The sequence below is a fragment of the Danio rerio genome, chromosome 9 (assembly GCF_052040795.2).
Source record: "Danio rerio strain M-AB ecotype USA chromosome 9, GRCz13ab, whole genome shotgun sequence".
Taxonomy (NCBI): domain Eukaryota; kingdom Metazoa; phylum Chordata; class Actinopteri; order Cypriniformes; family Danionidae; genus Danio; species Danio rerio.
Window position 1 is genome coordinate 8,124,503 of NC_141029.1, and position 13,808 is coordinate 8,138,310.

General features: G+C 34.9%; 1 protein-coding gene across 2 annotated transcripts; it reads left to right on the plus strand.

Annotated features, from left to right (window-relative positions):
• The first annotated feature begins 277 nt into the window (after positions 1–277).
• LOC141376066 (melanoregulin-like) lies at positions 278–13,494 on the plus strand. 2 transcript variants are annotated; one of them, XM_087267473.1, is made up of 5 exons: positions 278–480; positions 1,500–1,662; positions 5,731–5,821; positions 10,537–10,700; positions 13,315–13,494. In XM_087267473.1, the coding sequence occupies exons 1-5, from the start codon at positions 413–415 to the stop codon at positions 13,384–13,386; spliced, it is 558 nt and encodes a 185-aa protein (XP_087123599.1). In that variant the 5' UTR covers positions 278–412; the 3' UTR covers positions 13,387–13,494. The 2 variants fall into 2 exon arrangements, with proteins under 2 accessions (XP_087123599.1, XP_087123598.1); XM_087267472.1 differs by having other exon boundaries at positions 279–480; positions 1,500–1,680.
• The last annotated feature ends 314 nt before the right edge of the window (positions 13,495–13,808 follow it).

The following is a 13,808-nucleotide window of genomic DNA, read 5'->3' on the forward strand; positions in this document are numbered from 1 at the left end:
GCAAACGTAATTTTGGTCTTAAATATGGGAAATGTCTGAAAACTTCTGTGAATTTTGAACCAGATTGTTTAACAAAGAATCTAGGGTCACATGAAGTTCTGTAGTCATTTCTATTTGAATTCATTTCTGTTTCTATAAACTGTAAATGCATGCATTTATTAATAAGGCAGCTTGTTGCATTGTTATATTTATTTGGAGCGACCTGCCTGTGGTTTGTTCCATGGGCATTTAAACAGTGTGATCACATGACTAGAGTAGCCCATTATCAAGTTAAGGACGCCTGTGAGAAACCCATTTGGCAGCACAATTTTCTGCCCTAGCGCATGGAGGATGGTGACTCTAATCTAAGGACTGAAAGAATGAAGCACTGATTTCTAGCTCATTTTAAAGGGAAACATTTTTGTCGCTCTACATGGGTGCCTTTTATTCTGGCTGCTGCCCCAGTCATGAAACCACTGAAGAGAAAGATTGTATTCTAAGGTAAGTGATTTTTCTTCCATTTAATGTATGTAACTAAATATGTACACAAGTTGTGATAAATGTTTTATTAAAAACAAAATAGTGTTATGGTTACTGAATAAATTCTATCTGCTACATGTATTGTTTTATACAGAAGGGGGGAAATTAAGGCACTACTGCAGGAAATGATCAGTTTTTCTGAATTTGGCTAAACAGCTAATGCTATTTAGTCTAAATTTAAAATAAAAATGTTATTATTTTAAGCATAAAACTACAATAAATTAGATTAATAATAAGAATATATTTCATGTCACACTATATTTAATTTTAAGATGACAATACCAGTGTTTTAATCTCAGAAGAGTTAAGGAATGAATATTTGGTGAAATAAAAATAAAATTTTCAATCACAGCAAAAGAAAATATATTGTATTTTTAGCATAACTTGTTGTTGATCATATGCCAGTGTATTTACATAATTGTGAAATTATTCTGGTGCAATTATATACGTATTTAGGAGTGCACATAGATAAGTCTCTTACATGGGACAATAAAGTACTCAAACAACAAACATTCATTCATTTTCTTTTCAGCTTAGTCCCTTTATTAATCCGGGGTCTCCACAGTGGAATGAACCGCCAACTTATCCAGCACATTTTTACACAGCTGATGCCCTTTCAGCCGCAACCCAAAGATCCACACACACTCTTTCACACTCAACAATTTAGCCTATACCCAATTCACCTGTACCACATGTTTTTGGACTGTGAAGGAAATGGGAGCATCCAGAGGAAACCCACACGAGCACAGGGAGAACATGCAAACTCCACACAGAAACGCCAACTGACCCAGACTCGAACCAGCGACTTTCATGCTGTGAGGCGACAGCAATACCTACTGCGCCACTGCATTGCCCTAACAACAAGCACACAAACATAAAAAAGATATAGTATTTTTTTTTTAAAGCTGTATTTGTAACACTGCTAAATATCACTAGTAAATGTTGGAAGGTGTGTATTTTCATGTGGTCTTTTAATGCAGGGTCGGCTCCAACATGGCCAGTGTGTCCAGTTTCTGTGAGACAGCATTGGGTCATCATGAGCTGCAGGAGAGCAGATCTGGATCTGAGAAGGAGGAAAGGATCTCCACTACCGAGGAGGAATCAGATACTGAATTACACGCCTTCATCCAAATGAGGAACAAAGTAGGCAAAGATACTGAGGTGAAAAGCAAATAACCCTAAAGCTGTTATATGTATCAAGCCAACCTTACATAAACTATTATATTTACTACACACAATTCAGATGTATCAATGTAAAAGTTTACTCACATTTTTTTTAAGAAAGTAAATATAATGTTAGCATAATTTTGTAACTAGCACTTACAGAGTTTCAGAAATGTTGGCTTACTTCATTATTCATTCATTTTCTTTTCGGCTTAGTCCCTTTATTACAGTTTTTCTCCATTGGTTTGAGTCTTTTTCTTGAAACAGAAATTACATTCTCAAAATTTGAAGATCATTTGGCAAAACAGTGTTACAGTTTGGCACAACACTATAATTCACCTGCAAAAGCTCATACCTTTCCCAAAACAGTTCACTCACTGAATTTCTTTCTCGTTTAAACAGTCAGTGCCCCAAAATGATTCGTCCCTTTAGCATCGTGTAAGCACTGCAAGTCAAAATGTTTAGATGTTTTGTCATTATAGCTAGGAACCCCTAAAATATCCCTCATGTCCACCTCACAGTCTTAGCCCAGTCCTTCTCTGACAATGGTTACTGTACTGTTTTGTCTAGCTAACAGACTACAAGTGTGTATAAAACTGAAAAAAAGAAATAGGATTTTAGGGTAAGAGTAGCCTCCAAGGTTTGACGTCACACATTGCACTCATACCCTGCAAAAAATGCTTTTCTTACTTAGATTTTTTGTCTTGTTTCTATTCCAAATATCTACAAATTCTTAAATCCTGAAGCATTTTCTAGACAAGCAAAACATATTGTCTTGTTTTAAGAAATAATATGCCAAAATGAAGCGAGTTTTTCCTTAAATCAAGCAAAATAATCTGCCAATGGGGTAAGCAAAATAATCTTGTTTTTCGATTTGTGATAAGATTACTTTGCTTACCCCATTGGCAGATTATTTAGCTTGATTTAAGGAAAAACTCGCTTCATTTTGGCATATTATTTCTTAAAACAAGACAATATGTTTTGCTTGTCTAGAAAATGCTTCTTGATTTAAGACATTTTAGATATTTGGACTAGAAACAAGACAAAAAATCTAAGTAAGAAAAGCATTTTTTGCATTGTACTGCCAAGGAAATGGTAACTCCTTTTTTATTTTAATGATCAACCCCACACAAAGTAACTTCCACATATCAGAGTAAAAAGCTATAAAAATAAAGAATAAATGACTATAATAAATTGTAATCAGATGTTCCAAGGATTCATCTACTTTATGATATTCATGGTATTATGTTCTTGACTAATTTTGACAATTGAACAGACGATTGTGCATGTGATGAGTTATACAATGAAAGAACGCTGACACGTTTTGGAGAGAACAACCATTAGACTGAGAATTAACAATCAGTTTAGATCAACAAGATCTGTTCACTTGGAAATTGTGCTAAATGTCGGCTATCTGGACTTAATCATTTGCAAAGATGTACTTAGACATTTGCAATTTGATGAAATGAATGAGAAATTCTATTCTGTTGCAAACAATTGCCAAGTGGATTGGATGTTTGTCCATGTCGTTTTGAGAATGTAATTTCTGTTTCAAGAAATGAGCCAAACCAATGGAGAAAAACTGTAATCAGGGGTCGCCACAGCGGAATGCACGTTTTTCCGCAGCGGATGCCCTTCCAGCCGCAACCCATCCCTGAGAACTTACTTTATTATTAATGCATAATTTGTATAGTTTTTAGAAAGAGATGTTGTAGAATGTTAGACAACTTTCACTCCACATGCTTTTGAGCAGTGCTTATTTATACATCAATTTATTTTCACTCATCATTGCATTGAATTATGTTTTGCCCCAAGCATATAAATATGGTCTGGTTGTGAGTAAAATTGGACATATTTGTTTTAGTTTACAGTTTTTCTTATTTGCTTTGACCTGGTTGAAGAAACCAGGTTTCACTTTATTTTCATTATCACTTTCCCAGCAGAGCAGAAGACAGGTCTTGCAAATGTGTAAACCCTTTCTCATCGGGTTGACACATTTTCCCCACCATTTTTCAAAACAGTTAACACGGATGTCATTCAAGCCGTCCAAACTCCATTGTTTTAGCTATGGTAACTAAACAGAAACCATCTATTCCTAACCATTAGAAACTACCAAGATCAGTATGAATTCCCTGAAACACCGTTTGACACTCCTTCACACAAATCTTCAATTATCAATCAGTCTGCAAACATTAAGAATTGTGGCAGGTCTGTGTTGTTGTGCCAGCATAGATGGAGGAGGTCAATATGTCCCATACTCTCAATAGATTTGACTGTATATTGGTTTACTGTATATGTGTTTTCTCTAATATTTACAGTATTTTACTTTTGTCTGTTTTTTTTTTTTTTTTTTTTACAGTATTTCCGTGTTTAGCCACAGTTTGAAAAATGTCATGAATTCAATATAAATTTAATCAAAGCATTTCTTATTCTGGATCCAATTCTTTGCAAAAAGGCTAATTTGACAGCCCAAATAGAAAGACAACAAATGGCGATGGCTATAGGCTTAAATGACAAGTAATGGTGCACTGATTCACACTGAGTTCTGTATTTTGTATTTTGTTGTCCATTGTGTAATGATTAATTCAAACAGCTCATATACTTGTTTGCAAGTTGTGTTGTTTGAAGGTAAAACTAGCTTTTGTTGCATATTTTAAATGTTTTGACACGGTATGTGCATTTTGCAAGCAAAATATGGCATTTTGACCATGAGTGCCGCTGTTTAGGCCTGTGTGTTAACTGTTTTGAAAATGTGGAATTTCAGTTGACGGCTGCATCAAAGCAATCAAGAAAAACTGTAATGTGCAAAAATGTATAAAACAGATTTTTATAAAAGGTATAATAAAAATCTGATGAATGTTTTGAGCTGAAACTTTACAGACATTTTCTGGAGAAACGAATGATTCATAATAAATCTGAAAAAAAGGGTAACCTAGATGCTCTTTAAAATAGGATGAAAAGGACCTGTTTGTCTCAAAATGAAAGAATTACGAATGTTTGATTTTTATTGTCTATGCATTGAGATTTATGTCGATTTCAACTAGTACTCAGTAAAGTAATTCAATTAATTATTGTGTAATTGAGTTACATTTTAGACAAAGTAACTAATAAAAATGCAATTTTAATGACATCATTAGCAATTAATTAAGTTTTTTAAAGTAACTTACCCAACACCGTTTACAGCAGATGTGACTTGAGCCATTGACTTTTCAGGACTTTTTGAGGATTTTGTTAAAGAGTAAATATGTTGGAATTTAGACTGATGCAATTTGCCAATTTTCTCAAATTAAATTCAGCTCACCAAACTGTGCCAGACAGACAGGTGACGAGGAGTTCAATAGAGACATTAAAAAAACCTTAAGGTGAGGACACTCATCTGCCCTTTCACATCTAACTGTAAACTAGTCACAAACTGCAGGGGGCAAATATTCTGGCTCAGCAGTCATTTCTAAATCACTTTTTGGGGAAATATAATGAAGTACACGTCATTCTGACGACCTTTTTCTTGGATGTCCATGGCCAATTCACAGAGGATCAACAAGATTGGACTGTTCTCGTGTTTATCAGGTGCAGGCAGTTGGAAGAGCACATGGTCTAATGTACTTACTAACTTGTTAGAGTCAATGGAGGTTAACTCAATAGTGATGTTATTTAAAGCTTGCTTTCTTTCTTGCTTATTGAGCATTCTTCCTGTTTTCCTCAAGTCTTGTCATACTGACCCAGATTTATTGATTGGCAGACTAATAGACTATGTAATGTCCTCGCTAAAATAGAAAACAAACCCAAGTATGTGTCTGTGTAATTTACCTTTCTCATCCAATGTTTATTGCAAAGTCCTTAAGGATGACAGCAGCTGCGTCTTTTCTCCATCCGCTCTCTCTTGTAGATCACTCACTGCTCAACAAGCATTCCGCTGAGGGCTACAACAGCATGCATTGTGCTCAATCTGTACATCCCTGTGTGTGTGTGTGTGTGTGTGTGTGTGTGTGTGTGTGTGTGTGTGTGTGTGTGTGTGTGTGTGTGTGTGTGTGTGTGTGTGTGTTTTAGGAATGGGAAAAGCTGAATTATGACATTCACACTCTGAAATGTGCTCGTAAAGAAGTTTGTACACGTTGGAAAAAGATCTTACTTCAGCTGGGTGAGGTGGCTTTTTATGTATTATTTTAACCCTCTGATGCTTGACTTTGCTCATGTGATTTTATTTCTCTTCGGGCATTAAAATATATTCCATTATATATATATATATATATATATATATATATATATATATATATATATATATATATATATATATATATATATATATATATATATATATATATTATATATATATATATATATATATATATATATATATATATATATATATATATATATATACTTGAAGGGGATTTAAAGCAGAGCAAAGAATTTTTCTGCTACAATAAAACCTATTTTTAATTTTTGAAAAAAACTTTGAATCAGGGGCGTTGCTAGGGGGGAAAGGGATAAGGGGCTTAGCCCCAAAGACCCCCCCCCCCCCCCCACACACACACACACATACACAAAATCCAGTTTCATAAGTTGATCTACTCTAATTTTAACAATAGGATTAGAGATGGTTTAATGATAAATAAATGGTTTTTGAGTTGACAGTCTATATCAATAAATTGTGAAGCTTTGTGACTTGTAACACCAAAAAGGAAAAAAAAAAGATTAATTACCCACTTCTTATATACTATTCTGTTATGAGCCATATCATGCCCCTTGAGCCTCCTATCTCCTCTCCTGATTTGTAGTTTCTGTTTGTTTTTTGAAAATAAAAATTTCTGCATGTCTTCAAATCTGAAAATATGATTTATTTTAAGTTGTTATCCAATGAGATACTAAGCTACACACATGTTTGATTATGAGTGATTAACTGAGGTGTAGTGTTGTCAAGATACTGGAATTTCTAAATTCAATACCTCGCAAAATATTGATATTCAATGGGCTTTTTTTTTAAAACAATTGTATCAAAAATAGTAAAAAAAATAAAGATTTAAATGCTAGAAATGTGTTTACTTCAAATTTCTTTAGAGGGAGATTTTTAGTTTTCCTCAAAATAGGTTGATGTGGGCATTGTAGCACTTTGAATGCATGTAATGCCTGTTTAATTTCTTGAGCAGAAATTCCATATATGCCTCACAAAAGTTGTAGAATATTCCAGGAAAACCCTAATATTATGGATGAAGGAATCCAGCTATTGCTGGAGTTGAATAAAAATAAGATCTGAATAAACATAAAAAAGGCTTAAACTGCTCATTTACACGACTGTGACAATAAATGTCGATGAAGTCAGAAATATTTGCCCCCCTTTTATTTTTTTTTTCCTATTTTAAATATTTTCAAAATGATGTTTAACAGAGCAAGGACATTTTCACAGTATGTCTGATAATACTTTTTCTTCTGGAGAAAGTCTTATTTGTTTTAGAATAAAAGCAGTTTTAAATTTTTTAAAAACCATTTAAGGGTCAAAATAATTAGCCCCTTTAAGCTATATTTTTTTCCGATAGGCAGCATAAAAAACTATCGTTATACAATGACTTGCCAAATTACCCTAACCTGCCTTTAAATGTCACTTTAAGCTGTATAGAAGTTTCTTTAAAAATGTCTAGTCAAGTACTTAGTCATCATGGCAAAGAGAAAATAAATTAGTTATTAGAGATGAGCTATTAAAACTATTCTGTTTAGAAATGTGTTAAAAAAATAAACAGGGGGGCCCAGGGGAATTAGGTATTTTCATAAGAAAGTCGATTTATAATCCGCTGCTAACTGACATAGCATGTTACTGTAGAATATAGCCATAAAATAATAATATGCTAGATACATGAACTCACTGTGATTTAACTATTACAGAAACAGATGTGACTGGCTATATCATATTTAGATAAAAATGTCTATATATATATATATATATATATATATATATATATATATATATATATATATATATATATATATATATATATATCATATCTAGAAAGCAAGTACAATTTACATTTTTCTGACTAATTTGCATGTATTTACATTAATGTGCAGCACATTTTATTGATTACCTACAGTTTTGTTATTTCACCAAAACTACACACATTTTCTGCTGTAAAAACAAATATTAAGCTTCATCTGTAACTTATCTAGAACTATTCAGTTTTGTGAAACAGTTGTATTATTACCTCATCAGCTTCAGCTGCTCAAAATAATGAATGATGTGCAGTGGCGGAATATTTTTAAATCATGTGACAACAGACCCACTCCCACCTGGCGGTAGAAACAGGTACTGCTGAATAGATTACTTTTAAAATACCCGACACAAACGCTGCTTTAGGTAGAATACGCGTGATATACACGTGTTAATTGTCAGAACTTTAATAACAAAATAAATTTTATACAACCTATTTTTATTTAAGTGCAACATATTCCAAAAGATCAGGGGCTTTTGACAATACATCAGGGGCTTAAGCCCCCAAAGCCCCCCCCTCGCAACGCCCCTGCTTTGAATGTCATTTTTTTTATATTTGCACACATTTTAACATTTAACATAACTTCATTAACATGTTTTAGTAAGTAATTTTAATTTTGTAAGTATGTTTGATTTGAAACCAACATTTTATATACTGTATTCATTCAAGTTTGTGGTCGGTATGATTTTTTTTTTCTTCAAAAGACATTAAAGGTGCAGTAGGTGATCTTCCACAATGCTAGCAGCTTAGCATAAATCTCTGAAATAAAGTCCCTCCCCTGTTGTCCAGAGCCACGCCTCCTGAAACAGGAGCACGCGCACCCTAAAAACGACAGCAGAAGAACCCTCTCTCATGTGTTAAAAGCGACTAGTGCTTATCTGGTGGTTTGCAGGAATTACACTCATCACTAAGCTAAACTGGCATGCTATTTCAGAGTGAATATTTAGAGTTGCATGGTAAACAATATAGAGACTAGGCAGAATAGCGGTATTTACTTGTTGTTTTGTTGTTAACCTAATTAAAATCTACATTATCAATTCCGTAAAAGAACCCTTATGAAACTGAAAATAGTCTTATTAATCTTTTACCGGAAGATTTTAGTGGCTTAACAACACTTCTGTGAAGATATAACCCATTTGTAACAACAACATCTAACGTTACATCAGCTTTGCGTGAAGCTATAATAGTTTGAAAACAGAACATTACCTGTCTAAAAGAAATCCCTCAGCCATGGTGTCATCCTTTCTCCAGCGTGCAAAGGCAACTCCAATATTGATTCAGGTTTTTAAAAAGTTTTGATTCAGCATGTTTTTGCCGATCGAGAATGCATGTGCACGCTCTCTCTCTCTCGTGAACGCGCAGCACGTCTATGCACAAACAGCGGTCAACGGAGCTGCGTACAAACGGCTGTGCAGTTGTTCAAATCGGCATTTGATGACAGACAGTTTGACCTTCTTATCGGAATTATATGGGCCCGTTTCTATTTAATTGGATGAACATTTTTTAGTTTTATGCCTTACCCAAAATATTAAAATACATATGAACACATTTAGATCATTTACTTTATTCATTACTATTGGAATGTGAATAGACTTTCAACCAGCACAACAACAACTGTTTCTGAAGACAATCATCTACTGCACCTTTAACACTTTTATTCAGCAATGATACTTTAAATCCATCCAAAGTGACAACAATGTCATTAAAAATAATAGCAAAAGATTACTATCGAAAATAAGTGCTTTCATTGATATTGATGTCAGATTTATCACAAAAAATACAATTTACAGAAAAAACATGAGGTAGCTTATGCGTCAAAGAAGCATATTAAAAAGATTTCTGTAGAAAAGTGTGACACTATCTGAAAATAGGAAACATTGAAGACAAATGCTTAATAGTAACTACAATAGTTGCCCCGCTATACTAAGATAACCCTGTTAATTTACTTTTAATATTTCTCCATCTTATTGTATTTTCTCGTTGCCATATTTCATCCTCTTGTCAATACTTAACGGTCGCGTGAAATTAAAATAAAGTTTTTTAGATGTTAGTTTCAGTCTGTTCCAGTTTTTAGGATATTTCTGTGCTAGTATGTTTTAAAACAGTGACAAAATATGCATTTAGATTTATGATATAACATGTAAACATGTAAAGCTTATAGTTTGTCACTTCCCTCTAAATTAATCAATGATTTTTCTTTTTTTCAGGTCACAACATACTTCGGTTTCTCATAAAATCTTGACCAATCAAATGCTCTCTAGTATCTGACAGGCCCCGCCCCCTTCAAGACGCTTCTCATTAGCTTTTCAATTGATGCACTTGAGCTCAACCACTCTCACTGGAGCTGTGATAGAAAAAAAAACAGCTATTGGCTGTTTTTAAAAGGGGAGGAGCTACTCTGTCTCACACTCTCTACATTTTTCAGTTGAAAATATGCCGAACGTAGAATTAAAAAAATGCACATTTTAAAGCACTTCATTTAACCTTCAAAGGAACACACACTTTTTTTGGAAATAGGCTAATTTACAACTCCTATTAAGTTGTACAGTTGAATTTTGATCATTTTTTAATCCATTCAGCTGATCTCCAGTTCTGGCTGGAGCACTTTTAGCTTAGCTTAGCTTAGCATAGATCATTGAATCAGATTTGATCATTACATTTTTAAAACTTCAAACAAAAATGTGGAGTGTCCTTATAAAGAACACTATTCATTTTGTGTTGAACAATGTTAAGAATTTGTTCTTAATTGTACAATGGACAGTGTCAGCTAACACAATAGCAATTCAAACGTGACTCTTATTTGCCCGTGTAATGGCTGTGGAGGGTAAATGTGTCTGTGTCATGTAAACGTGTCTGTATGCTGTTGATTCAGGTTACCAGAAGGAGGTGGAGTCTTTACTGACAGTCAACAGACAGACTATTCTGAGTGACAGTGAGAATGTGGAGAAGGCCAGAGAACTGCTGAGAACGCTGTCAGAGGAAACGGGCATCTTCCCTCGCGGACTCAGCAAAAGCGAAAGATACGTTTTCATCATGGTAAACTAATGACTGCATACAAACTCTATACACTCCGGAGCATTTTATCATACCACTAAGAGTTCTCCTTTTTTTAGAGTTGCTAAGACAAACTTTTATTAAGGAACAAAGAGATATTAAGGAATCTTGGAATAGGCCAGTTGAAATATGCCTAGAGGATGTTGTAATGTTTATTTCATTATATATATATATATATATATATATATATATATATATATATATATATATATATATATATATATATATATATATATATATATATATATATCAAATCAGCAGGATACATATACATTTATTTATTTACTCACCGGCCACTTTATTAGGTACACCTGACTAGTACCGGGTTGGACCCACTTTTGCCTTCAGAACTGACTTAATCCTTTGTGACATAGATTCAACAAGGTACTGGAAATATTCCTTAGAGATTTTGGTCCATATTGACATGATAGCATCACAGAGTTGATGCAGATTTGTTGGCTGCACATCCATGATGCAAATCTCCCGTTCCACCACATCTCAAATGGGCTGTATTGGATTGAGCTCTGGTGACTGTGGAGGCCATTTGAGTACAGTCAACTCATTGTCATGTTCAAGAAACCAGTTTGAGATGATTCACCCTTTATGACCTGGCACGTTATCCTGCTGGAAGTACCCATCAAAAGATGGGTACGCTGTGGTCATAAAGGGATGGACATGGTCAGCAACAATACTCAGGTAGGCTGTGGCATGATGCTCATTTGGCACTAATGAGCCCAAAATGTGTCAAGAAAATATCCCCAACACCATAACACCACCACTACCAGACTGAACCATTGATACAAGGTGATACATGTTGTTGATGCCAAACTCTGACCCTACCATTCAAATGTCGCAGAAGAAATTGAGACAGACGAGGCAACGTTTTTCCAATCTTCTATTGTCCAATTTTGGTGCCCCTGTGTGAACTGTAGCTTTAGTTTCTTGTTCTTAGCTGACAGGAGCGGCACCCGATGTGGTCTTCTGCTGCTGTAGCCCATCCGCCTCAAGGTTCAACGTGTTGTGTGTTTAGAGATGCTCTTCTGCATATCTCGTTAACGAGTGATTATTTGAGATACTGTTGCCTTTCTATCAGCTTTGACCAGTCTGGTCATCCCAGTAGATCAGGCACCAACAACCATGCCACCTTCAAAGTCACTTAAATTACCTTTCTTCCCCATTCTGATACTCGGTTTGAACGGCAGCAGTTTGTCTTGACCATGTCTACAGGCCTAAATAAATTGAGTTACTATTGGAAATGTGTGTTATACCCCCTTTACACTGTCAGGTCTTGATGCCCAATTCTGATTTGTTGCCTATATCAGATTTTTTTTGTCTGTCCGTTTACACGTTTTTTTTTTTATTGTGACCCATATACAATTCATGTGTTTACACCTGCCATACAATTTACGATGCATGAATAAACGCACATATCTAATATGGCGAGGCAGTGGCGCAGTAGGTAGTGCTGTCGCCTCACAGCAAGAAGGTCGCTGGGTCGCTGGTTTGAACCTCGGCTCAGTTGGCGTTTCTGTGAGGAGTTTGCATGTTCTCCCTGCCTTCGTGTGGGTTTCCTCCAGGTACTCTGGTTTCCCCCAAAGACATGTGGTACAGGTGAATTGGGTAGGCTAAATTGTCCGTAGTGTATGAGTGTGTGTGTGAATGTGAGTGTGGATGTTTTCCAGAGATGGGTTGCTGCTGGAAGGGCATCCGCTGCGTAAAAACTTGCTGGATAAGTTGGCAGTTCATTCCGCTGTGGCGACCCCGGATTAATAAAGGGACTAAGCCGACAAGAACATGAATGAATGAATCTGGTTAATATCTAATTTATTTCCACATATGAAGGAGGCCTGAAACCGATATCTGAATATTCAAATGCATGCGTTTTTTTTTCATGTTTACACGGTCATAGAACAGATCCGATCTGTGTCACATATGAGCAAAAAATCGGAATTGAGTCACATTTAACTGGCAGTGTAAACGGGGCCTTAATGAGCAGTTGGACAGGTGTGCCTAATTAAGTGGTCAGTTTGTGTGTGTGTGTGTGTGTGTGTGTGTGTGTGTATATACATTCACTCTTTCATTTTCTTCTTGGCTAAGTCCCTTTATTAATCTGGGGTCGCCACAGCTGAATAACCCGCCAACTTATCCAGCATATGTTTTACTCAGCAGATGCCCAGCTGCAACCTATCACTGGGAAACATCCATACACACTTATTCACACACATACACTAAGGCCAATTTTGCTTACCCAATTCATCTATACCAAATGTTTTTGGAAACCGTATATATATACACAAAATGCATGGCTAATGTCAAACTGTATGCAACAGCTGTTACTTCTTGCCTAACTTGTCAATTATATTTGCTTAGTTTAAGAGATTTTCTCCTATATGAGCAAGTTAGGAGCCTCAAGATGTCTTGTGAATATGGCCCCTGATTTTTAGCACAGTTCTGTGTGTGCACATTTACATAGACTCATCATGATTAATGTTAAGGCCTTTGAATTTACATATACTTGATAGTTTTCTCACAAAGAGGTAAGGGGATTTTCAAGAGAATTGAAACTGTTGTTTTAATTGTTATAATCATTTTCTAGGATCGACTGGTGTCTTTGGATAGTGCTGAAGACTTTGTGCGTTTGGCCAGAGAGAAATATCCAAGAACTTAGTCTTCTGATGAACAGGAACCTTTGGGTTTTCACTATTTTACTCTCTTTGATTTTTCAGTTTCAACTTTTTTATTTTTTTTTCCAGCAAAGTGTTTTGTTCTGTGTGTGTGTGTGTATATATATATATATATATATATATATATATATATATATATATATATATATATATATATATATATATATATATATATATATATGAATATGTACTTTGGTTTGTAATAAAAATATGATTTTAACAATGTACTTTGCCCATCTGTTTTATATATTTTATTACATCAGTACAGTATGTGTGGGTGTATACAGCTCTTGGTGATCATGTAATGTTAATGTTTCTACCAGCAGATGGAGACAAAAGTACACTGTGGGGAATCTGGAAGACTGGAAAAATCTAGTTTTGTGCTGCCTTTTCATTGATGAAGGTA

What these genes read in the sequence shown, in the direction of transcription:
- LOC141376066 (XM_087267472.1), top strand. Translation starts at nt 413, where the DNA reads ATGGGTGCCTTTTATTCTGGCTGCTGCCCCAGTCATGAAACCACTGAA. An exon ending in AAGTAGGCAAAGATACTGAG is followed by an intron (nt 1,681 to 5,730) that starts GTGAAAAGCAAA and finishes TGTGTGTTTTAG; the next exon opens with GAATGGGAAAAGCTGAATTA. An exon ending in AAAGATACGTTTTCATCATG is followed by an intron (nt 10,701 to 13,314) that starts GTAAACTAATGA and finishes ATCATTTTCTAG; the next exon opens with GATCGACTGGTGTCTTTGGA.